Source organism: Alosa pseudoharengus, unplaced genomic scaffold (genome assembly GCF_046254945.1).
Source record: "Alosa pseudoharengus isolate Yale_2024_CS ecotype anadromous, Long Island Sound unplaced genomic scaffold, YU_APseudo_1.1 YU_APseudo_1.1_scf_18, whole genome shotgun sequence".
Taxonomy (NCBI): Eukaryota; Metazoa; Chordata; class Actinopteri; order Clupeiformes; family Clupeidae; genus Alosa; species Alosa pseudoharengus.
The window spans coordinates 5,383,255-5,409,763 of NW_027468650.1; the positions used below are offsets into that span (position 1 = coordinate 5,383,255).

At 43.2% G+C, this 26,509-nt stretch overlaps 2 protein-coding genes across 4 annotated transcripts in view; both read left to right on the forward strand.

Moving 5' to 3' along the window:
• Positions 1 to 120: 120 nt before the first annotated feature.
• LOC143131585 (uncharacterized) lies at positions 121 to 4,357 on the forward strand. 2 transcript variants are annotated; one of them, XM_076291222.1, is made up of 4 exons: positions 121 to 497; positions 1,667 to 1,746; positions 2,054 to 2,138; positions 3,041 to 4,357. In XM_076291222.1, exons 1-4 carry the CDS (start codon positions 200 to 202, stop codon positions 3,844 to 3,846), a joined length of 1,269 nt encoding a protein of 422 aa, XP_076147337.1. In that variant the 5' UTR covers positions 121 to 199; the 3' UTR covers positions 3,847 to 4,357. The 2 variants fall into 2 exon arrangements, with proteins under 2 accessions (XP_076147337.1, XP_076147338.1); XM_076291223.1 differs by having other exon boundaries at positions 3,044 to 4,357.
• A 1,654-nt stretch (positions 4,358 to 6,011) lies between these two features.
• LOC143130881 (zinc finger CCHC domain-containing protein 2-like) overlaps positions 6,012 to 26,509 on the forward strand; it is a 51,329-nt gene continuing 30,831 nt past the window's right edge. For both annotated transcript variants that reach the window (XM_076290139.1, XM_076290140.1), the window contains exons 1-3: positions 6,012 to 6,971; positions 12,194 to 12,305; positions 13,148 to 13,218. In XM_076290139.1, the coding sequence (XP_076146254.1) occupies positions 6,192 to 6,971; positions 12,194 to 12,305; positions 13,148 to 13,218 (963 nt within the window). In that variant the 5' untranslated portion in view covers positions 6,012 to 6,191. The remainder of the gene's footprint in view (positions 6,972 to 12,193; positions 12,306 to 13,147; positions 13,219 to 26,509) is intronic.

Sequence of the window (26,509 nt, forward strand, 5' to 3'; positions counted from 1 at the left end):
AGCGCCATCTAGTGTGCTGGAATATCCGATTATCAATCTGAATTCGTCTTCCATGGCAATAGGTGGCGACATACAGTTTCTATTATAATTTTTCAGTTGTTTTCGCCTCAGAAAAAAATGGGGAAGAAGAATCATCCAGACAGTGGACCTATGCAGTGGACACATTTAACATCAACAACCTTAACCTGATCTGTGCATAATGATCACACGGTCTGAGTCTCAGTTTAAAGGTAGAATTTCATCGATACTTCAAGTGTTGGTGGAAGCAGCAGTGACAGAAATATGTGAGCTTATTGACCTCGAAGTTGCTACTATACGTGCTGAGTTGTCGGTGTGCCGTTCAGAGAAAGGCTCTGCGAGAGGAAAGTTACATTCTACGGAGGAGAATATTTCTTTTGGAAATGGACGTGAATTTGGAACTCCAGACAACAACGACACTTTACCACACGACATTGCTGGTCGTGAACAGGCCGAGAGGAAATTATTCAGGAACCAGGGTCAGTATGTTGACAATCCCCCCTCTCTCTCTTGTTTGTCACCCTCATTCCCTGTGCTGAAAAAAACAGGCTAGACCAGCTGCATCTCCCCTGCTGGTCTAAGCTAGTTTTTGCTGCTGCGCGCTGGTTTTTGTTGCAGATGACATCTCACGAGGCTGGTTTGAATCAAAGCCTGGTTTATTTGAACGAGTCAGCTCGTGTAAGGCTAGTTGTCTAATAGCATTTTGTGCCATTCCATGTCAGGTCACTTATTGTTGTTGCTGTTCATTCCTAGATATCATTTTTCAATTTCAATATTTAATTTCACTTATAGAGCGCCAAAACATTACACATGTCTCATGGCGCTTTACAGAATGTTAGGTAGCCTATATCATAAATAGGTCCCAAAACCTAAAATACTTTTTTTCTACCCAAGTCCTCCATGTCATAAAATGGTCAAGGTATGTTTTTGCATGACTGTTTAGGATTTAGCTGGTTTGACCAGCGTATCATGGCCTTTGTTGTTCGTGTTGCTGGTTCCACTGGTTTTTCTGGTTATACCAGCATGACCAGCTGGTGGCCCAGCCAGCTAAACCATCACAGACCAGCAAGAACTGGTATAAAACCACCTAAGATTTCACCTATCTTAGACCAACTAAAACCAGCAACCAGCATAAGCTGGTTTTTACCTGGGTTTTTTTCCAGCAGGGTTGAAAAGTACTATTCATAGCCAGCCCAAATGTTGTGGGTTGGAAGACAAACATGTTCTCAGTATGACTTGAGAACATGTTTGTTTTGTTACTGTATGTAAATTGATTTTAGTGTTGGTGCTTTATGATAGTGTTCCAGTGTAGGTGTAGAATCATCTGGTGATGTTTGTTTATTTTGTTGCTGATGTCTACTATTGCAGACATGCACGACTGTTCAATATCATACGTTTTGTTCCAAGGCAAATATAATGTTGTTTTCAAGTGAAATCATCAATCAGTCAAGCACCTTTTGGATCAGTGTCCTCCCTGACTTGATTCAGAAATAAACATGTTTGTCTTTAATAGATATGCCATTACATTGTATGTGTGTGTAAAATATATGCTTATAACAATGTAACCTTAAATGCATTGAGAAATTGGGCATATGCGGGATGCAGAGATGGCAGCTAACCTGCTTGTGTATTTTTGTTGACTGTGTAGGAACTCCTAAAACCTCACAGCCTTGCGCCCTGTGGAATCAGCAGAGTGGCAGTGAAGATGGCAAAAGTGCCCCTATTGAGGTATGGACGTGGCACACCACGATTTCGAGTGTTTTTCCCCCATAAGTAATTTAAATACTCGATAATGTCAATTTGCACATTGTTAAAACAACAATCACGATATTATCACAGACGATATATATCGCCCACCCCTAATAAAAGAATGAAAATGAATATTTAAAAAAAATATATATATTATTATTTGGCTTGTTTATAGCTGATAAATGAACACACACACGGAAAAACAGTAACATTAAGCTATAGTGTTATTTTTGTGAAAGTCAAATCGCAAAACATGATTGGCACTTGGCTTTCTCTCCTTCTGCAGGGCACAGAATTGGATGCTGTTTCAGTCAAAAAGGAAATGCTGGAGGATTCGGAGCAGTCAAACAAAGCTAGAGACAAACAGGATGGTAAGATGGCTAATAAGATGGTGATATTTCTGTTTGGTATAAACTCAGACTGTATCATGAAACAGCCAATAAGATTATAGTCAAAACAAATCCAATGTATACAGTATGTGTAAATATTTGAAAATACCAGAATTACAACACACTACAGTATCATAGACCTTTTAGAATAGAGTACCGAAGTGTGACGTTCTGTTTCCATGACTGCAGTGTCACTGGATCCAAACAAACTTTCGAAGTGGCATTGACAGCATTGCATTTAGGCATGTGGCATCATTTCTACCTCACAATTTATTTTAAATGTAGGCTACAGCTATTTAAACGTGTTTTACCTGCTAGGCAGGGCTTATCCACACAACACGGATTCCCTGTGAGGTGTAATAGTAAGAAACAAAATCCTAGTGGATATTTCACGACTTATCAAATGCTGACAGCTGTTAAGAGTGTTGTTTTTTGCCACAAAAATAAAGCCAAGACTCGTCTGTGAATTTAAGGAGTTTAACCGCATGCTGTGAAGTTAAATGCAGGTCTCTTTTATGGAGGAAAGCCATGCTAAAATAAAACTCTATAGTCACAAATTTGATCGTGTTGGTATGAATGTTGTAGAATGTGATTCCTACAGTGTAAAAAATATGTAAGTCTTGGAAACGTTGTAAAATGATTTAAATAGATTAAGAAAGCCACCGCTATGGTCACCACTATGGTTAGTTTGATTTGTTTAGATCCAGTGAAATTGCTGCCTTGACAATGCTACATCATGGCTTCGGTACTCTATTGCAAGGAGATAGAATCTTGAGGTCCAAGGCATTGACATTTTGAGTGAATAACCTCTGAAATTGGAGAGGAAAACATCATAATGATCAAGACTAAAAAACAATAACACAAAAGCCTTGTGTTCCTCTCAGCAGACACGTCCACGGTGGCAATGGCCCTCCCTGATCCTAATGAGGACATGGGCTCTTCACCAAGCCCCCATACTGGGTTAGAGTGGGCTACCTCGGAAGCCTCAACCCACCTCAGCACCAAATGTGGCTCCAAGTCTGAGCCCATCTGTGACCGGTCCACTCACGGTGTCGCGGCTGCTGGCAGCAGACCCAGCTGTATGGACTGCAGTCATGAGAGTGAGGATGACCTGCACGAGTGGGACAGCGCTGTGGCCGAGAAGCATTACGCCCAGTCGGCCCAGCTGGCACAGGAAGTGGACCTGCAGCGTGAGCAGGAGGAGGAGGAGCACGGAGGTGCGTATTTAACACATTGGACCGACCCGGCGTCTCCACCAAGAGGTCCACCTCAAGCCCACCACTCGATGCAGTATCTGCATGAGGAGCCGCCAGACCCGATGGGGGGCTTTGGTTTGAATCTTTCCCCCGGCACCAGCGACTTCCACAATGTCCGGGGAGACCTTTCCGGAAGTCACCTGGGCATGGCTGTCCACCATGGCGCGGACCTCGAGGAGAGGTACATCTGCCCCATGTGTGGCAAAATCCTGCGGACTGACCGAGCGTTGCGGGCTCACATGAAGGACCACACCACGTTGCACATCTGCAATCACTGTGGGAAGAGCTTCGCCAGGCTGACCAACCTCAGAGTGCACCAGAACATCCACATGGGACTGAAGCCGTACACCTGCAAATTCTGCTCCAAGAAGTTCAGCGACCCAAGCAACTACAACCGCCATAAACACCGCTGTCCACAGTCTGGCCATACCTAGATGAGCTCCTATTGGTCTGAAAACCCTATGCTTGGCATATTATGTGTTGGCAGGTAGTAGCAACTGTCATTGTGCCTTGTTACAAACTTCTGAAATTCTAACATAAGCTTGTGGTCCAGTATCATGTCTGTGGAATCACTAGAAAGAGAGTTTGGGTATTACAGATGCTCAGACATTGCTGAAACTACACACACAGCAGCTGATCATGCACTCAACGTTGGACTTTCCAGTAAAATCGTATTTATTGTCAGGTTGTCAACAGTACACATAGCCAGCCATGTTATTTATTTATTACAGTACAATAAGGATTTTGCATTTTATTGTAGAGATGTTTTTTGCTCATTTTTTACTAATCCTTCCAGATTTCTCTGTCCTGTTCTGATGTACATTTCCTGTCACATAGACACTTGTTTGTGGGAGTAGACACACTCCTTGTTGCATGGTCTCAGAGCCACACTTCCTGAACCGCTAGTCTCTCACCATTAAATAGCTGAAATGGTTTTGAATTTTTTATTGAATCGTTTGTGTTTCCTTGTGTTTCCTTGATTCCTTTTCATTCTTAACAACATCTTAATCTGTGAGCTATTACTGCTGAACATGTTTCCCATTTCTCAAAAAACAATAAATAACAAAAGTTTAATCAATTTGCGAAAATACTGAATTAGACAGACTGAAAGCACAAACTTCATGTGGATGTTTTGATTCATACCACCTACCTAAACATTGCTGCAAACCAAGACACCCATTCGTGGAAAGGGTATAGAAAGTGGCCTCTTTCAGCAAGATAATTATTTGAGTTGGTGGCAAATATTAGGTAGTCATAATGTTATGTCTGATCTATAAAAATGTACCAACTTGTATTTAATTGCAATGTTGTTACTCCCCTAGGAAATCAAAGGTGAATTTGAGTGTGGTGTCAGTCATGATGATTTGCCTACTCTCGATCAAATTGATTAGTAAAGTAGCATTGACAAGTGCATTCATAGATATGTGGACTTGTTGTATAACTGTGTTGTCCATGACTTGCCTACTGATTTTCAAAACATTGCTGTCTGCTTTACATGTCATTGGTGTGAATAAATGAAGCTCAAGTAATTTGTATGATGGAGATACAGGTCGTTTGAATACATATGTTAAATCAGTAAATCAGGTTTCTCGGCCAAGTATACTTGCAAGGAATTTACAAGGAATTTGGTCTTTGCATTTATCCCATCCATGAATTAGTGAACACACAGCACACAGTGAAGCATACACTAACCCAGAGCAGTGAGCTGCTTTGCTACAGCGGCGCTCGGGGAGCAGTGAGGGGTTAGGTGCCTTGCTCAAGGGCACTTCAGCCGTGCCTACTGGTCGGGGATCGAACAGGCAACGATCTGGTTACAAGCCCGCAGAAGAAATGTCTGTTTGTATTATTGTATTTTTCTTGTATTTTGATGTATACATGTAAGACAATGGTCTCCATGACAGATAACCGATATAAGCCACGCCCCTTTTTGACACACACACACACACACACACACACACACACACCTGTCGCTGCGCACATGGAATGCAACACAAGTATCAACAAAGCACAGTCAGCATCATATGAACAGTCTTCTTTTCTCATTAGCGAAATCATTTCAGTCATTACACTTCCCCGTGTGTGTGTGTGTGTCTGATCCAGGGAAACATCTCTTCTGTAGGCCTCCAGAAAACATTTGATTGCACGCTTACTCAGTAGAGGGAGCTAAAGCAACCTGCTTCATTGGGAGAAAACACATCGTTCACTTTCAAAATTCCCACTTTCAAAGTTTTCAGCCGCACGAGAGCAGTGTTGTCTCATGATTGGCAGAGTCTCTGACGATCAGTCTACACAGGGATTTAGTCCATATTATATGGTCAAAAATAAAGGACTGTAATAATACAGGATATACTACATGTTTAGATCACTCAATGAGCGAAAACCGCAAATCCACTCAAATAATTTCGTGGACGGAAACAAAGTTAGGCTCGAAGCAGAACTAGGAGAGAATCTGTAAGGTTATACCTCTTTTACTGTCTATGGTTTATACCTGGGGACGTTTAGGACCCAGCTGAGGCTTCAGAACGCAGACAGAGGAATGGGGGAGGAGTCAGTGAATGATTGACGTGACATCTCAGGGCAGAGTAGAGTGGTTGAGTAAACGGTGAACTCTTTAGCAAGCTACAGCTATTACTACCGAGTGTCACTGTGACTATTACAAAAATACGGTTATCCTAGGTAGTTCTTGTCGTTTGGATATCATTAACAGTGAGTACGACGGGGAAACAATGCATTTTGATCCTTAATTTTTCGCATCTTTATCGTTCGACCAGAGCTGATAATGCTTAAAATGAAGCTGCCCATAAGAACGGCGGAGGAGGAAGGCGACGATACGGCCGAGGACGAGCAAGAGCAAACCAAACATATACCAAGGTCTGTCTCTCCTTCGTCCTTTGAGAGACCTCGCGAATGTTCTGGAGAAGGATACCCTTTTCGACTGACCAAGGAAACTGTGTTTGAATGGTTTGGCTTACACCTAAACTCTGCGAAGCGTATTGAGTTCATGTATGGATTGCTACATATGTGCCAACCCCTGGAGCTCCGCTTTTTGGGATCCTGCTTAGAGGACTTGGCCAGGAAAGATTACTACGTTCTTCGGGACTGTGAGATAAGAGCGAACAGTCCAAATGACATGGGGCTTTTATCAAATGTGATTGACCCTGTCATGAGGTCCAAACTGCTAGTCTACTTATCTCTCTTGGGATCTGACAATAGGGAATGTGCGGGTATACTATTTCGCATTTTGAGCCATGTGGATCCCGCCCTGTGCTACAAAAACTATGGCCTTCCCATTTCTTCCTTTAGGGACCCCCAATTTCTACCCTTTCATCCTCCGTGTGAGGATGGGGATGAGTACGGGCGGTCAGAGCAGGGTTGCAGGCCGCTTATGGACACAGGGGCCGGACTCCTAGAGCAACTTGCATTGCTTTTCACTATGGCTTCGTTACACCCAGCCTTCCCTTTTCACCAGAGGGAGACGCTCCACGGGCAACTGGAAAAAGTGGAACTTGCGATTAACGAGCAAACTAAACTTCAGAATAAACAATCCACTAACACACAGGTAAATACCAGACTTAAGAATGTCTATTTAAGGTAACAAGTTGTTCTAGCGTTAACGTTACTACACAAAATGGTTACTCGCAAGATCTTAACCTGAGCCTGACAGATAGCTAATGTTCTAGCTAACTTTTTGGTGTTGACACAAACCGACCTTGCTAGTTGCAGGTTAGGTTACCCTTAGGTGCTATTGGTTAGCTTTTGGTTAGCTTTCACCTCTGATACGATGTCGTAGTACTATCACTCTGACTTGATACTTTGCCAAACTGTCCGCTGCCAGCTGTTTTGTCATACTTGTGGACATTCGAAATGTATAACGTTAAGTTAGATGTTTAAACTGAGAACGAACTATTGATAACGTCATCGTCCAACCCTAATGTAACTTTACATTCAGCTAATGTTTTCAGATTATGTGATTAACTTGCAAATTGTTTTGCAGCTAAACTATATATTTAATGTTAACGTTACACAATCAACTAGCCATCACCTTGCAAGTTATAGTGATATTGGTTAGCAGCTAAAGACTTTCAGTTATGTCATCGTTATAGTTCTGTTAGCAAGCGTTAACGTTAACTTGTGCATACATGTCTGTCAAGTTATCTAATTTTTAACCAAGTTGGCTGCTTTAGTTTGTGTTATGTAGCTGCTATTGGTTGGTTAAGCAGCAGTCTCGTTTGGTTGTTGATAGCTATGCATTTTCCCCATTGAGCACCGTGCTTTGGTAACTGAGCTTCTGTCCGAGCTAACGTCACTAGCAGCTATGCCTCCTTTACACAAGTTTGAGGTTGATGAACTGGGATCAGGCGGCTAGGTTAGCATAGTAGCTAGAAGCTCATTTCCCTACACACAACACACAACAGTAAAAATATTACACCCATAGTAAAGCAGTACCATGTTACAACACAAAAATACTCCGTCACACACAAAATAAAACAAATAAACACAGTAATAATAATGAGTCATTGTCAGAGGAAGGCATAATTTATCCATTGAAGATCCCTAACCAAAAATAACTAGCCATATTATACCATATTATTTGGGACATACTGTAGAAGTACTATAAGACTAGACAAAGTCTTTTTTTTTGTCTAGACTTTTCTTCAGAGTGCGAACCACTTACAGCTTCATCTTTAAGAGTAAGAAGCATCAAGCTGGTTGAAGAGGTGATTAGGTCATTGAGAAATGTTTTGGTCTTCTCACATTCAAAAAGAAAGATGTAACAATGATTCATCCGTGTTTCCACAGAAGGAACAAATAGTGTCTATATTTGGCTACAACAACATTCACAGAATACAGTGAACCTCCTTTAATTTATTTGCTAGGAAAAAGCCAAGCTTTTTGCCAATTTATGTATTGAACAAAATATCTGCAATAGAATTCCCCCCAGGGCGTAATTCTCTGAAAAATCTGACACAAATGTTTTATCATTTTTTCTATCTACTATTAATCCTGGTGTATATCCGAACCCCTTGTTATAGTTCTGCAGGGTGTATATTCTAACCCCTTGTTATAGTTCTGCAGGGTGTATCCAGAAAGCTACACGTTTAGTATTTGTATTTCTGCCTCTTTTTGAGCGTTGCACTTTCTCCACATACTTGAAGTGTACAGACAACATATCAAATGTTGAAAATGACAAATTTGACTATTTCATGGAACATGTTTCAAAAAAAGTTGGGACCGCGGTAACAAAATGCTGGAAAACAGGAGGAATATTTCACAACTAATTAGGGTAACTGGCAACATGATTGGGTATGAAAAGAGCATCCCAGAGGGGCAGGGTCTCTTAGAAGTGAAGATGTAGGGGTATTCATCACTCTGTGTAAACCTGTGTGCACAAATGATGAAACTGCAGCTAAAATTGTTACAGCCATTGTATTGAGACATGATGCAGAAAATACCACCGTCTTATCTGGGCCTGAGCTTGTTTAAAATGGACTGAGGTTACATGGAAAAAGGTCCTGTGGTTAGACCAATCAAAATGTGCCTTTCTTTTTCATGGACTCATCTGGGCTAAAGAGGAGAGGGCCTATCCAAGTATCCAACCTATCCAACTTGTTTTAGTGCTCAGTTCGAAACCCAACATCTATGACGGTGTAGAGGAGCATAAGTTCCTACTACATGGGCATCTTGCACATTTGGCAAAGCACAATCAATTCTGAATGATGTATGGTTTTGAGTAACATATTCTGCCATCCAGGCAATGTCTTTTCCAGAGAAGACCTTGAATATTTCAGAAAAACAATGGCAAAATTAATTCTGCACATATTTAAATAGTATTTCTCCATAGATGAAGTGTCCAGGTGCTAAAATGGCCTGTCTGCAGTTCAGATTTGTCAAATTAGGTGCATCATGGAATGAAAAACATGACTAGGAATACCCCATACTGTTGAGCAACTGAAATCCTATATTGGAGAGTAATGGGACAACATTTCATTCTCAAAACTCTAGCAAATGGTCTCCTCAGTTCCTAAACATTTACAGAATTTTGTTAAATGAAGAGGTAAACCACACAGTAAACATGTTCCCATCCCAACTTTTTTTTTTTAGCATATTTTCCATGTACTAGTCCAAGGTCCAGGTTTACGAGACTTGTATTATCATCACACTGTTTTTATTTGCATTTTACACAACGTCCCAACCTTTTCTGTTTTGGGGTTGTACAAGGGATTACATTGTCCCCGGAGCAACTTGGGGTTAAGTGCCTTGCTCAAGGGCACAACGGTGGAAGCCAGGAATTGAACTCAACAACTTTCAGGCTACTGCACGCTAGCACAGCTCCTTAGCCACTACATCACCGCCTGATGTAATATAATTGTCATTGATCGAAGAGTCTACATTCTGATACACAAACCTCACTGGTTCTTCTCACATAAATCCACCTGCGACTTGCCCCATAGGACTAGTGAAGGCCAGTTTTCAGTCGTGCCAACACATGAACACCAGGATAGGCAGCTTAACTTAGCCTGTATATCTGTTAGCTGGTAGCTGTTATGTCTGACTTAAAAGCACTTTAATCTTTAGGTGAAAATTAAATGGTGGATTATACAAAATAAGATGTTAAAGGTAAGAAGGAAAGTTGAATGGATGGATGGATTGGAATGGATAGTAAGGCAACACCAACCTTGGCATCAGATTTTGAGCTCTTATTTTCAAGTCATCATATTTTTTTTGTCTTCGTCGTAAAACTGTACTATTGCACTGTCAACTGCACTATTTTGGTTTCTTTATAACTATGACTGAATATCCCACACCATGCGCAGCACCTCTTTATGCAGCTTTGAGGTTTTGGATCTCTCAAAAGTATGTACTGTGTTTAAACCTAGTGACAACAGTGGACTTTTTATTTCCCCTCTGAGACTTCCCCTTTCACCCTGACTAACCAGCTGACAGCCAAACAAGATATTTATTCTGTGCATTTTTAATCATTATCTCCCGTTTGGCCCCTGACCAGACTGTAAGCTAGTCAACCTTGCCAAAGGCTGTAGATGCATGATTGGAAATGTCATTAAATGTCAGACGTCCCCTGGCGAGAAGAGAAGGCGAGCTCTTTGACCACTCACTGCAGATTGTCTGTCTGTGTGTTTACAGTGTGTCTGTAGACAGGTGGAGGGCAGTCTAGTGAGCAACTGGCAGCGGCCTCTTTCAGCTTTACCTTTGCCACCCTGCAAATACCTTGTCTCATAAAACATGAAAGGCCACGCAGGTTACCGACTGACACAAAACCCCATCCCTGAGAATTAGATTACTGCCCACCCCACCCCACTCCCAGCAGTTGCTGGTTCATTGCGTAAGGCCCCGACTCTGTGGCCATGAAGGAATCCTATCCTGCCAAAACACGCAAAGCACACTGTTATAGAACATGACACGTTTCTGGCAGTCACCCCTCCATTATTGGACGTGTGAAAATCCTTAGTGTGTGTGTGTGTGTGTGTGTGTGTGTGTGTGTGTGTGTGTGTGTGTGTGTGTGTGTGTGTGTGTGTGTGTGTGTGTGTGTGTGTGTGTGTGTGTGTGTGTGTGTGTGTGTGTGTGTGTGTGTGTGTGTGTGTGTGTGTGTGTGTGTGTGTGTGTGTGTGTGTGTGTGTGTGTGTGTGTGTGTGTGTGTGTGTGTGTGTGTGAGTGAGTGAGATAAGTTGGGCCCATGCTGGACGGCCATGGCCTATGGGTAATGATTCGTGTAATGGTAGATTGGAATTACCAAGAGTAGTACGTTACTCTGTGTGAATGGGTATTAATTGTACGTGCAGATGTTCTGCTAGATAAGCACCCCTGCCTTGGGACAGGGCCGACCTCTGTAGCCTTGTAACACCTAGTGCTCCATTACGAGAGTAGCACTGCCTCTGCCTGGTCGTTGAGTTAATGAAGAGTATGTTGAAATCAGTGCCTGGCCCAGAGCATAGTGGGGCAGCCTGCAGGAGAGGAGAGGGGTGAGGTGAGGTGGCAGCCTGCAGGAGAGGAGAGGGGTGAGGTGGCAGCCTGCAGGAGAGGAGAGGGGTGAGGTGGCAGCCTGTTGGAGAGGAGAGGAGAGGGGTGAGGTGGCAGCCTGCAGGAGAGGAGAGGGGTGAGGTGGCAGCCTGCAGGAGAGGAGAGGAGAGGGGTGAGGTGGCAGCCTGCAGGAGAGGAGAGGGGTGAGGTGGCAGCCTGCAGGAGAGGAGAGGGGTGAGGTGGCAGCCTGCAGGAGAGGAGAGGGGTGAGGTGGCAGCCTGGCATGTGTTATTTCCAGAGCGGGTCCCCTGAAAGAGAATTGCCCTCTCTGGTCCAGATATATTACGTTAACTCACGGTGAATTAAAAACCATTTTGCCACAGATGTCCGGTCGATGTCAAACTCAATCAGGAAAAAAACGTGTAGGCTCTAAACAGCTCATGGATGTACTCAATCCTCACTATTTCCATATGTTGTAATAAAATTCGTTTTGTAGACTAATCCTTTTTTGGTAAGGAGAGCATGGAGGGAGTATGAATTGGCTTTCGTCAAGTTATATTGCCTTTCCACTGGACTTAAAAAAAGCAAGTCCAGGAAGCCACAAGTGTATTTGTCACTCAGGCTGGCGTCTAGCGAGTGGCCACCCACGCGGACTGCTACTGCTGCGTCCATGACTCCCACTCGTATTTATTTATTTATTTATTTATTTATTTATTTATTTATTTATTTCTCCATAGCTCTCTTTTCCCTGATGCAGCAACGTTTTTTCTGTGTTGACTGATTATTTCTCCCCTCTTCTCCCAGAACAAGACACTAAGGTCAGAGTACCTGTCCTCCGTCACTGAGGCCGACGACACTGAGAGGAGCCAGATGCTCTTAACCCCCCAGTCCCCCCCCAGGAGAACACCAAGAAAAGGTGAGAGTGTATAGGTCTAATTGAGTGCCTCACATAAGACGTTCGTGAGTAACACAGTTAAAAGGCTGCTGATGTGTGGATGCAATTCATAACGTTTTCTACATAGTTAAAATAAAGGTTGTACTTCTCCTTGGGACAAGCACTTTCGAATTTTGGAAAACACTTTTCCATTTACATCGGGATTTTGTAAACATTCAGTGTCAGTCAATGAAATGAGCCCTTCAACGAAACAAGCTGCTGTAAGTAGGCTACGCATGCTAAATTCGACATCCAAACAGTATTCTAACGTTAGCTTTGAGATACTGCTTGATTGCATAACTTAACTTAGTTTAGTCTCTTCAATGTAGCCTACTATGTTGTGATAAGACCTTAGCAGAGTTCACTTCAATGCAGCAGTTTTGAACAAATTTGCGCAGCATGGTCACGATGCTGGTCTTCTATGCAATGCTTCTATGTGGCAACAACAGTCCTTCAACAATCGTGAATATTTTGTTAAATGCACACAGAGGAGGGGCAGCAGGCTACGAGAGAGAGCGGGGCGGGGTAAGGAAAGGCTGCGTGCGTAAATAGCGCAGCTCAATGGCAATGCAAGGATTTGATCTTATATTTAATTTAATTTAAATTAAATTAAACATAGAATATTAATATGTGGCGGCCGATTTTGATTTAATGGCGCACCGCCACAGATTAGTCAATGTATGGGAAACACTGCTGTGTGCATTTGATCTCATTCAGTAACAGCTTGCTCTATGCCATGTTAAATGTCGTATCTGAAAGATTATACTGTAGTGAAACAGCAAGTTCCAGTGCATTGTGTGTGACTGCTGTCTCTTTCTCTACAGCTGTTCATATAGAGAAAATAGTCCTGAAGGGTATCTCACGGACCAGGTCTGACAGGGAATACAGTTTTGAGGTAAGCAGTCTTTCTTTTAGTCATGCTCAGGATCCAGTTTAAAGGTAAAATATGGACATCATTGTCTGGTGCCTGGTGTATGTGGGTCAATGACGTATAAGGTTTTTCAATAGGCCAAATTTAAAATTTTAAAAATTAGAATTTCTGTTGCAATTGTTCAAACATTAAGAATTTGGGTATACGAAAATCAAGTGATTTTAGTATTTTTTTTCATGAGGATGAATTGGTTGCGGCCTTAAAAAATGTCATGTGGTGCGAGTCCATAAATTATCTTAACATTAAATGTATTTCCTTAACATGCTTAAAATTTTGTTTACAAGTTTTTAATAATATGAAGTGTTTAATTCAGAACGTAAAGTGAATGGGATTTAGCAGATGCTTTAAGAGATGGGGCAGGAAAGGTATTAAGATAGACAAAGATGCATGGTTGGATGGAAAGGAAGAGAGAATAAAAGATAAAGAAATTAAAAGATATACAGACTGACAGTGGCAGAATGAAAGCTTTTTTGAGTAAAATAGTGAAACATAGTTAGGCTAACTAGATTTGGAGGCTAGAAGACAGACGATAGATAAATAAAATGATAGGTAGGGTGATAGATTGATGGTGTGATAGATAGTGATCTGTAATGGATAGTGTGTTAGTGGAATAGTTAGCGTGATAGATTGTATGTGATCACATTGTATGTGATAGATACAGTGAGTGAGAGAAATAGGCCTAGTGTTTAAAAGAGAGAAATGGAGAGTGTGTGTGTGTGTGTGAGAGAGAGATTGATTGAGTGTGTGTGTGTGTGTGTGTGTGAGAGAGAGAGAGATTAAGTGTGTGTTTGTGAGAGAGAGAGAGATTGTGTGTATAGCCCCGTTTCCATTTGCTGATTAGTTGCTGTTGTAGTGTATGACCCTGTGGGCCTGGGGTAGCCCAGTTTCCTATGACTTATATCCTGTGCCTGTGGCATTCTGTGACTGTGTCCAGTAGAGAACTGTTTCCAACAAGGAAGTGTTAAAGGTTGCTCAGGGCTCACACAGGAAGTAGATCAGGGGGTTAGAGTGGGGATGAAGTGCTTGGGGGCTGTCAGATGGCTGAAAATGTCAAACCTTGCACACTCCACATTGTCTCGGAGTGTGTGTTGAGTTCTCCTCAGAACTGCCGGTGTTGTTGATTGGACGGGTGCCAGTATTGTGTGCGTGACCAGGGATGAACACAGGGTAACACACACTGCGACTGTGAGACTGTGTCGGAGATGGTTTGTGAGGTTGTCAAGAAGAGGTTGACTAGATTAGTGCAGCTTTTGTGGACCACCAGGAGAGGATGCTCTGTAGCAGGGGTGTGGAGGGCGAGGCATTGGGGAGGGCGAGGGGTTGGGGGGAGTTGTGTTCCATAGAGCATAGCTGGCTGGCTGGCTGACTTCCTGTTTGGAGTAGTCAGTCTGCACGCACGTGCAACATGCTGATGGAATCTAGTGGCATTATTCTAATGGTATGGGGCAGGGTGTGTGTGTATTGGGGGATAGCTTGTTAGATGTTTGTGGCCTTCTGTGACACATTCAGAACAGGATGTGTCTTTGTCGATGCATGCTTTTTATCCAGCAACTTGTGATGTTGGTTGGGATTCCCCTGCTGAGACAGAGCTGCACAGATTGGCTTTGTTGAGATGATGAATCAGGGGACCCGCTGGTGAGCTACTGAGGAGCGGGGCCTAATTCTAGAGATCCCCTGCTGAGTAGGAGGTTTCACAGACGTCACCCAGCTTCTCTCCTCCACATCATTTGCGGCGTCGTATAAGCCTTTTAGTGGCTCTTAAGGTGGCTCGCGGGGTTGCCCCCCCCCCTGCAGTGGACCACGGACGTGTAAGCCACGCCGCCAGGCCAAGCTAACCTCAGACCTCCGCTCAGCCCCACCAGGTCTTCTCTCTCCACTCTTAGAGGTCATTCACTCACTAGCTATCAGCTTGATAATTCTGTAATTTCTTTCTTTCGTTCTGGTTTACTTTTTCTGCTTTTCTGTTCTTGGCTCTGGCTCTCCTTTTGTTTTTTTCGGTCATTCTGTCTTTCATTTTTTCTTTCTTTCTTTCTTTCTTTCTTTCTTTCTTTCTTTCTTTCATTCATTAGATAAAATGCAAGCTTTCAAAATAATTGCTTTCGAGTTGTAGGTTAAGTTGACGCTCTTTCACCGAGTCATACCTACTCCTTAACGTGAGGGCTAATGTGATTCGGTGAAGCGGCCTCTGTAGTTTAATGTTAATGGGCCGGTGACTAAATGGATGCCTTATGTGCAGTCTTATTCTGGAAAGGAAGCGTAATGACACATTATCCAGCTGACAGCTCCACAGCAGATTACAAGTTGTCAGTATTTCCACAGTCACTCCGCAGGCTGTGCAAACTGCTTGCTGCCACTTTCATTTCAGTAGGAAAAGAAGCATTGGTTCAGGAACAATGAGCAGTTTTGTTATGAAACCTAAAATAAAAACCGTGATATGAACAAACAATGAAAGCATATAGGCTATTTTTTTATCAATATTGTGCTTTAAGCACTACGACTACAACACAAACATGTTTAATGTGCTGGATTATGTCTTTAAGAATTCATAAGAAATGATCATTCCGATTTTTCTCATTCTTCAAAAAAAAAAGCGAATCAGTCTAGTGCAGTCATTTGTTGTGCAAGGCAAAAAACGCACTCAACCCTAGACCTGCCGAGGCCTAGTTTTGTGTTGGCACTGGAGGCCTAATGGAAACACAAGCAATAGCTAACTAGCGGCAAAATCAGTATGTTGAGCTTGGGACCTTGATCTCTCCCCTTCCCTGCCCTGTCCCAACCCCCATCGCCCCCCACGCCCCCACACAGTCTACATAATCATGCTGAGTCACACTCTGCTCTATGCTATCCCATCATGCCTTAGTACCCTTATCCAACAGCCTCTGAATGACCCAGACCTTTACCCCCTATCCCCTTGGGGTCAGCCGTGGCCTAGGGGTGGGCGATATGGACAAAAAATAATATCTCTATTTTTTGTGATTTTGACGATAACGATAATTAGTCGATATCCTTTAAAAAATTGTTTTTGTTAAAGTCTGAGTTACTTTACAGCTCATTATTTATGAATAGCATCATTACAATAATAACCAATAACCTAACCTGTGACTTTTTAACCAAATCAACCAATGCATTTTCACTCATTAGGCCCTTTCACACAGAGATTACGCAAAATTTGCGGGAAGAGGAGACGTCTTTTTGTGTGTGTCTGAAAATGAGGTGAAAATTTGCCGGCCTGCTGATCTGTTCACAAGTCCCGGCGATTTGGGGAGCCAGGAGACAGGACCTATGGGTGGGACCAGCTAGCAAATTTAAACGTGACGTGCAATAGGGGGCGTGTAGACTGATATGCGTGGGCCTTATGCACCCTTCAGATGCAGCAGGTGTGTAATTTTCAAAGCCATGGCGGGAGAACCGACAACACTTTGGCTAGCTGCTGCCCACATCTTTAGTAGGCCTACCTTGCAGATGCAATTGAAGTTGCTTTGCATCATCGTGCAGTGCTATGCTTCGATAGAATCGGATTCATCTTGCGAGCAACGTCTTCGGACAATAAAAAGTAATTTGGATGAGAAATTGAAGAGAAGCAGGGAGCAGTTGCATTAAGCATTACAATACCTACTCTTGTTCAAGAGCATTATCGCCTGTCCTCGAACAATACAGCAGGCATTCCTAGCATTAAAGTCCACAATATTCTAAACAGGTGCAGTTACCAAAGCAATCGGTATACAATGCATTAAGCATTACAATAAGAAGTGTGATTTCACCGATTAGACGTCCACATTTGAATAACCGCGGACTTAGGCTGTATTTGTGAAGTCTGGCGAATGTAAATGAGTGAAGTACACAGGAAGATTAAACTATAAATGTTTTAATAGAAAGAAATGTGCTTGAACTATTTACAAGTGCAAAATGAAACATCCAACAGTGCAATGTAGGCATATTATAGCCTAACTATTTACAAACATTAACTATTTACAAGTGCAAAATGAAACATCAGTGCAACAGTGTATTATAACTATTTACAAACATACAAAAAAGACCATCCATACCAAAAATAGAGCCCTATAACTGCAAAATATGCAGTGCTAAAAAATGTTTTAAAAAAATCGCAAAATTAAAAACAACAATATGATCAGTCCAGCTGCTGATAAGACGCAGACGGCCCGTTGTGTGACTCATCCATGTGGAAGCTGGGGAATGGTGGCGGAGGAGAGTGGTAGGACGCTGCAGCAGGTGCACGGTAGTGGCGTGGGGTGCTGTGCTCTGGTACAGGAGCTGGTATTCTTGCAATCATGTCCCGCATAAGGGAAGACTGCGACTGCATGTCCCTTTGGATACTTAGTCGGGTTGTTTCATAGGCAAACAAATCGGTGAAACACACAGGGGAATGTTATGGCCTGCAATTGTGAAAATGAGTAGGCCTACGAATTTACCTGGTTGGTTATCGGTGGCTGATTGTTGGCTTTCGGTGTTGGAATCGCTGGTGCTGGTGTCGGCGCCAGAACAGACACTGGGTGCTGGGGATGCAGGTGTCGCCTCCATGCTGCTCTGAAGAGCGACAGGGTTGGCCGAGTGGCTGCTCCCCCAAATCGCACAACAGAGGTGGAAATATGGCCAATCCAGTCTCCCCCTGCCACTTCTGCCGTTGTGGTCATTGACGCTGTTGAATTTTTTTGCAGGCTTTTTAATTTGCTGGTGACCTGCATCTTGTCCCGTGCATAGCCGAGGTCGCGGAGTTTTCCGGCCAGTCTTTCCAATAGACCATCCTTTACTGTCCCGTTCATGTGGCGCCTCATCTCATCTTCTCCCCTAAGGGCAAGGAGCGTCCGGATTTCTTGGTCTCCCCAGTGTGCCATGTTTTCTTTCTCCTTGTTGTTGTTGTTGTTCGTTCTGATCAGCTGATCAGCTGTGTGTGTTTTTAAATCTCCCGGTGGTGGGTTGCATAGCGTCACTAGACACCCCCGCCCACGTCCCCTTCCCACGCCCACGTTCCCCCTTTCCACCTTGACCCATTCACACTGGTGGCGGAACGAAAAAACTCGGCAAAATGTCTAGGGGGCTTGGTAGTAAATTTGGCGAGACCCTTTGTCCCGCCGTTCCGCCTCGTCTATGTGAAAGGGACACTCGTTCCGCGATTCTGGTACATAAAATCGCGGCAATTTTGCCAGTGTGAAAGGGCCTACTGACACATTTCCAATTCTGCCCCCACTTGTGTGTGTGGCAATGACATGGTCTAGCCAGCTACATTAGAGAAGATAAATAGGCCTGACAGTTTCCCAAGAGAAAGTCTGAAGCTGAAGTTCCTTTCAAACCTTTACATAGGATTCACTGTAGCCTAAAACTAAGAGCAGACCAATAGAGTAGCCTACATCTCAGTTATTTCCTTCTATGTTTTGTTTTAGAGCAATCACGTAGGCTAGCATTCCAAGTTACAGAATAGAAACTAATGCGTTAGCTTATGGCTAATGTATATAAGAAATCCCATAGAGATGCTAATGGTTAGCATAATCGGTAAACGTAGATATTTAGAGCGAACTTCAGTCCATTTACAAAAGAATTACATGAGAATAGTTATTTGTTTACAACTGACTATTAAAATACTCAAAGGCTAATGTTTTCTCTCCATATAATACCGTGTAGGAAAAAACGTGAATGTCTCATCAATGCTAGGCTACTTGAACAGAAGTAGCCGCATAAAATCCCAAGTAGGCTACTCTCGCTGCACAAAATAAACATTAGGCTGCGTGGGACGTTGTGACCCACTAGTGATCACGTGACACTTGCTCTGCTGCACTTCTCCCGCATAGCCTACCTCCTGGGAATGTATGAGTCTTCAGTGTGTGATTTCGAGTGTTTTTTCCCCATAAGTAATTTAAATACTCGATAATGTAAATTTGCACATCATTAAAACAACAATCACGATATTATCGCAGACGATATATATCGCCCACCCCTACCGTGGCCTACTGGTTAGCGCTTCGGACTTGTAACCGGAGGGTTGCCGGTTTGAACCCCGACCAGTAGGCACGGCTGAAGTGTCCTTGAGCAAGGCACCTAACCCCTCACTGCTCCCCGAGCGCCGCTGTTGTTGCAGGCAGCTCACTGCGCCGGGATTAGTGTGTGTTCACTGTGTGCTGAGTGTGTTTCACTAATTTACGGATTAGGATAAATGCAGAAACCAAATTTCCCTCATGGGATCAAAAGAGTATACATTGATGGCCAAAAGTGTTGGCACCCATGCTAAAGTTGACTGAAAAGAGGAATATAAAATCATCTTTTGGAAATTGATCTTAATGCCTTAAGTGAAAAATGAATGAATGAATAATGTATCATAAATAAATAAATGTTCTTCCTTAAAATACAGGGGTCATAAGTATTGACACCCCTATGTTAAATTCCCTTAGAGACAGGCATATTTTTATTTTTAAAGGCCAGTTATTTCATGGATCCAGAATACTGTGCATCCTGATAAAGTTACCTTGGCCTTTGGAATTAAAATAGCCCCACATCATCACATACCCTTCACCCGTCTAGAGATTGGCATGGGTGTTATTTCAGTTAGCCTATTAGCTGGTTTGATGCTCATTGAGCTCAATGCAAATCAATACAGGGGTGTCAATACTTATGACCCCTGTATTTTAAGGAAGAACATTTATTTATTCATGATACATTATTCATTCACTAAGAAAATTGGTGTCCTTAAAGGTTAGATATTTCCTAATTTTTCACTTAAGGCATTAAGATCAATTTCCAAAAGATGATTTTATATTCCTCTTTTCAGTCAACTTTAGCATGGGTGCCAACACTTTTGGCCATCACTGTATATACTTATACTTACTTATACTATACTTATACTTATCCCAAAACGCTAACAGCCTCTGAATGGTATTACTTTGCATGCTGCTAAACCCAGACCCTTAAACCCCCATCCCAAAACGCTAAACCCAGACCCTTACCCATCCCAAAAAGCTAAACTCAGACCCTTACCCTCTTACCTCAAAAGCTAAACCCAGATCCTTTTAACTCATTGAATGCCAAGCTGTTTCTGGGAGCTTTGTCCTAGAGTGCCAGCAATCTAGACCATTGTTGATGATGTTTACAGCCACAGTATATTCTGTGTTATAGCTATGAAAACATACAATAGCTCGATTAAAAGGTGAGACTTTAAGCTCTCGGTGGGTGCAAACCGTGTATTTCTACACGCCTCTGTTCCTGAGAAATCCCAAGCTAAACAGTGGCTAGTTTTCACCAAAATCGCAGTTTTTTTCTAGAAATGGAGATATAACGTCTTTCATGAAATATGAAGTGTTGCCTGTTACTTATTTGTGTGAACTTTCCGGGAAGTGATCAGCAAGACCTGGCGAGACTGCCACCTAGTGATAGACCCACGAAAATGGCCTGGTTTTGACCTGACGTGCATGCGTCACTGATTCGACCCAAAGCGGCAACCGAGTTATGATAAAATGTCCAGATAAAATGTCCAGATTGTGCGTTTTCATGAGTTTTCGATCGTCATATATTTCATTTCCATTCATCACAGAGTTCCCAAAATCACATATAAGGTGTGTTAGAGTGTCTAGTTTCGTAATTTAAAAAAAAAAGCTAAAAACGTAATATTACGTTTTTGGCACTTAACGCATGGGAAGGAAAAACGGAATATTACGTTTTTGGCACTCAATGAGTTAATACATTGCACATTCGAGGTCCCTGTGTCCCCCCTGTTTGGCTTCGCTCATGCAGCATGCAGTATGAAGCCACCTGTGTGGGGTGTCCCCCTGGGATCTTTTTCCCCCAACGTGGGGTGTGTGCCAACATGCTGTTTGACATGACGGATATGGGGGGCAGAGTGTCTAGCAGTCAACCCGCTAGTCTCTAGGGGGCTCTAAGTTCTATGACATGCAGTGCACAGTGCCAAGTGTTCATACTGATCGCTCTAACTAATGTTAATGTAATGAATTAGGCATAACACCATGTTGCTCTAGCTAATGCTAATGTAATGAATTAGGCATAACACCCATGCTGAAAGCAAACTGTGGTGGTTAGCAGCACACAGACCAGGAAGTCCTCAGTACATGAATTCGGTGACACCATTTCCACGAGACTTCTGAAAATCATAGAGGACAAGAGGACAAACTCATTTAAAGTCGACCTTTGTCATGTTCCTGTAATTGTTAAATTATTTGTTAATTGTTAAATAAAACGTGACACATTATTCAACTGTTTTGTGCTACTTGGTTTATTGACATGTTGCTAGGCACAAACAAAATTGGCATCCCTGCCTCTTCTCATAGCGTGCATTCCGCAGCACTGTAGCCGTATGTAGTGTGTGGTGTGGATTGAACTTACTGCCCTAGGTGTTACTGCTGTGATTTGCAGGGTCAGGAGGAACTCAGAGTTTTTGTGTGAGTATATTTTGTATGTGACTCCTGGAGATTAAAAGATGTAGAAAGCCATATAGAAACGTGTTGTTTTATGTCATGCAGAAAGCCATGGTTTTCGCACATAGAAGTGTATGTGACGAGCTCAGGGGCATAGCCCTGTTCGAAGTATGTTTGCTCGCATCATTATCAATGGGGTTCGATCCAGTGTTCTTGCGATCTCAGCTTTTTCTCTTTATTCCCTTTATGAAAATATGAAATCCTTGAGACCGTCAGGGTGGCAGCTCTGTCAAGATATTTTTTCAGCCTTCTCAGGTCTGTCTGGGATTACCCCTTCTGGTACTGAATCTCTGTAGTGGCCAATGTTGTAAAATCTTTGTCTCTCTCTCTCTCTCTCTCTCTCTCTCTCTCTATCTCTCTCTCTCTGTCTCTCTCTGTCTGTCTCTCTCTCTCTCTCTCTCTCTCTCTCTCTCTCTCTCTCTCTCTCTCTCTCTGTCTCTTCTCTCTGTGTGTGTAAGTGGCTTGCGAATATTCCTGGTGGCTTAAACCCAAGTGATTAGATGAGTCACAGGCTTGTCTGTCTGTATAATCACACACTGATGGACCATTATATGCCTAAATTGGCATGACTCATGAGAGATGTTGTGCTGGAGTCCACGGTATAGGTGTCAGCCAAGTAACAAGAAATTGCTTAAGAATGATTGAGTTAAATATCTATCATATCCAGAGGGGACATCCTTATTGATGGTCTGGCTTGAGTTTGTGCTCCAAATGATCAAAACACATTTATTCTTACTGGTTAAAGCCTGCATATCCGATATCATCAGGCCCATGTTTTACAGGTTAAAGCCTGCATATACGATATCAGGCCCATGTTGTACAGGTTAAAGCCTGCATATCCAATATCAGGCCCATGTTGTACAGGTTAAAGCCTGCATATCCGATATCATCAGGCCCATGTTGTACAAGTTAAAGCCTGCATATCCGATATCATCAGGCCCATGCTGTAGGGCATTTTTCAACAGTTTCTAGTTCCTACAGTAGTAAGTCTGCATAATGCCAAGATGTCATTAGTCATGAAATTATATGGTCATATGACTTTTTGGTGTAATCAAGATTGAATAATTGATTGGCTGAGTTGTTTTTAAAAGTTGATAGTTCAGTGACACAGCAAGGTCATGTTGGCTTGACTCTAATATCATAGAATTGCCTTTATCTGTCCTTCCAGTACCTGGTCAGAACATCCTGAGTGCTCCTGTTCAATGACTCAGTGTGTGTGTGTGTGTGTTTGTGATTTTCTTTTTAATGACCGTTTCAGTGGGGGTTTTTTTGTTTGTTTTTTTCTGTAGCATGACTGTCATAATATTTTAGCATGTGTGCTAGCCTGGTACTTATGTCAGTAGAACAAGTACTGGACTTACCAGGTGGCCAAAGAAGGCTGATTTACTGGACTTACCAGGTGGCCAAAGAAGGCTGATTTTAGAAACACTAGTTAGAAAACACTGATTAGAAAAGTAAATGACATGACTAGTGCTCAAATTTAAAATAGCTAAAACATGTTGTTAGTTATTAGTCATCTAGTCATAAGTATTCAGGATGCACCTGTAGAATGAGGTCATGTATAGTACGCCTTCTTGTCCCAACATATTTAGTCTGGCCCCGTTGTTCTCTACTAGCGTTGTGACTAGCTGAGAGTAGGCCGCTGCCACTGTTGTGCTCAAAAATTGCTCTCCTGTTATTACACACGAGGCAAATCTGGGCCGAAATTACGGGTCTGATTCTAGACTTGGCACCATGATCTGGCATGTAAGTGGAGACGTTAGCCCAATTGAGCCTCGCGAGCGAATAAAACACTTGGCCGGCAATTCCTGGCACCTCCGCTAAGCCACCAAACTGGCACCGCCGCTAACTCTCACCAAGGAAGGTGCAAGTCCGCCCTCTCTGACTAGGCTTCTGTCGACCCACTCCATCAGTTCACTGTCGAGAGGTACGCACTCACACATCTACATTCTAAACCGCAGCACTTAAGTGGTTTTTCAGAGCACTTTAGCTGAATGAACATGAAAATGATTTAGGCGATATATCAGAAATGACTGACCTGCTAATCATTAAGTTTGGATTAGTGTGTGTGTGATGCACTATGAACACACACGCTGTTCCAAAAGATTGTATTCAGGGTTTTCCCTGGGTCTTCAGAGAGTTTAGAAGCGTTCAACTACAAAACCTGCACACTACAAACCACTTCCCCATGTTTGTTTATTTGTGGCACACTTGTCAAGATTTTCATGAGCGATTTCTTGTTTGTTTAAGTTTAGGCTAACGTAGGCTAAATCACACGGACCTTTGATTACAGGGACACAGCCTCGTATGCCTATGTATGGGGGTGCAGAGGAAAGTGTGTGTGTCAGTCACAAAGTAGGAGATTATCTTGCTCTCAAACAAACAATGGCTACTATGACCTTTTTGCTAACTTTGCAGGAATAGTGCACCATGGTCCTTGCTTGTTGCGGTTTGACCCAGACAAGTTCCAATACCTCTCTTGGACAACAGCTACATTGGCTGGCTACTTTGACCTTTAAGCTAGCTATGCAACAATAGTGCACCATGGTCCTGGTTTGTTGCAGTTACTTTGATCCTTACAGGTTTCTATACCACAACAGTAGTGTCCGTTTCGCTGTGTATATCATGCGTCATGGTGCAGGTCAGCTGTTGGCTTCATTGAGCAGCTGCAGACGGACAAACTAAATCTGAGCTGTGAAGTCGTATCTTTCCCCCTGTGTTGGAATCTTTCACATAGAGACATAGACCAAACTGCCCCTCCCGTTAGGTCCCTCTGAAGAGAGTCGAGTCGGGTGGAAAGACGTGGACGTCTGGGTCAGTGGAGAAGCACGAGCTGAACGTCGAGTGTCATTGTGTTATGAAATGCGTCACGCCAAATGACCTGACTCTGCTGAATGCTTCTGTGTTGGGTCATCACTGTGCTGTCAGCATGCTCTAAATAACAATCGAAAGAAAGAAATGGCTAAGCAATCCACACTAAAAATAAAGTTGGTTGGTTTCGGTGGTTTTTGTTTTCAGTGACATCAGCACCTTATGTGCCACTTGCAAAAAAAAGCATGTTATGGATTTAAAACCTTCACAGTGTGTGTGTGGTGTGGTGTGTGCGTGTGAGATATTTGCAGGCTACTTCCAGAGAAACAAGGCTCCAAAAGAGAGTTCAGTCTCCTTGTATGTGGGACATCAATGAGCCGTGTTTGTTTCCGGAACCTTCATTTTGCCAAACCCATGCCAGGCTGGTGCCCCCTCGGATAAGGCCTGGCACACAGGCCTGGAATGCAGGCATGGACGCACTGCTATTGTGCCCCGGCTCGTGAGGAGATGGAATTTGACAGGGCATCCTTCTCTTGGGGCGGGATGCACACAAACACATTCTACCCAACCGAGGGCGGCTTCTGTATTAGAAGCATAACGTTAAAGATTTCTGATTGTCAGGCTAAGAGTTTGTTTTGGTGAAGAACAATTCTAGTTGTGTACCAGATCAACCATACCAATGCAGGAGATCTTGAAATTGGACTTTGGAATGCAGAGGACTTTGGAATGCAGAAGACTTGGAATGCAGAGGACTTGGGAAGGTTCCAGAATTTGCATTCACTGTATTGGCCAACCTGTTGCCCAAACTCTGTCTGATGACATTGATCTGGTCTGGCAGTCCTCCCCAATCTCGTTTTGAGACCATTTTTTTTACGCCCAATTAAGTCCTGTTGTTGCCATCAGTGGCCTAGGAAAGCGTATGTCACATGATCTGATGGCAGGTATTTATCTTCAGATTAAGTCCTGTTGTTGCCATGGGTGGCCTAGGAAAGCGTTTGTCACATGATCTGATGGCGGGTATTTATCTTCATGCAGCTGCAGGTCGCTCCTCCTCCTCTACTCCGTACGACCTGCTGGAGTGTGCAGTTGGTGTTGTTCGGCCGTTAGGCTACCTCCTCACAGTTCTGTAACAAAATAACGAAAATAAGAATTAAATAAACAAAAGCCTGTCTGTGTGAATCATGCTGATTAGTTCTCTCCGGTCAGAAATGCCCTGGAAAAGACTCTGTGTGTGTGTTTCATTTCTTTTTCCCCTCATATTCTGCTATTTTAGATGTATGAAATTATAGGGCCCACGTCTGTAAGCATATATCATGTGTTGTTATGAACTGTAATGGTGCCAGCCGCTTGCCGTACAGGTCTGCCTGAGTTGGGCTTTTTTGAAGTTTCCAGTTTGCGGTTTCCGTGCCCTGAATTGACCTTTCTGCAGCAGCCTGATTGTTTTTGGTGTGCGAGGTGGGAGTGGAGGAAAAGCCGAGCGTTGGACTGAAGCAAGCTGAGAGAAACTGCTGCCTGCTCACATCTGTCTTACGCCATGCAAACGCACTCGTTCTCACCTACTCACCTTATTGTTTCTCTCTCTTCTCTTCATCTCTCTTTCTTTCTCTCCATTTCTCCTCCCCACTCTCTCTCTCCTCTACTCTTTCTCATTATAGCTTCTCTCTCATTCTCATTCCCTCTCTGTTCATTCCTCTCTTCCCCTTCTCTCTTTCTTCCTCCCTCTTTCTCACTTTTCTCTTCCCCTGTCACTCATTCTTTAGCCCCTCCCCTCCCCTCGTCCACCCCAGAGTGCGACCCGTTCCCTAATAACCCGCCTGGAGTCCTCGGCCCCTGAAAGAGCCGCTTGTTTGCCGGCCCTGCTTGACCTGCAGCCTCACTGGGACAGAGTAGAGGAGGCGCCAGGACTCTCAACACGGACCTGCCACTTCAGACACACACACACACACACACACAGAGAGAGAGAGAGAGAGAGAGAGAGAGACAGACAGACAGACTGGGAGAGAGATAGA

What these genes read in the sequence shown, in the direction of transcription:
- LOC143131585 (XM_076291222.1), top strand. Translation starts at nt 200, where the DNA reads ATGATCACACGGTCTGAGTCTCAGTTTAAAGGTAGAATTTCATCGATA. An exon ending in GAAATTATTCAGGAACCAGG is followed by an intron (nt 498 to 1,666) that starts GTCAGTATGTTG and finishes TTGACTGTGTAG; the next exon opens with GAACTCCTAAAACCTCACAG. An exon ending in AGCTAGAGACAAACAGGATG is followed by an intron (nt 2,139 to 3,040) that starts GTAAGATGGCTA and finishes TGTTCCTCTCAG; the next exon opens with CAGACACGTCCACGGTGGCA.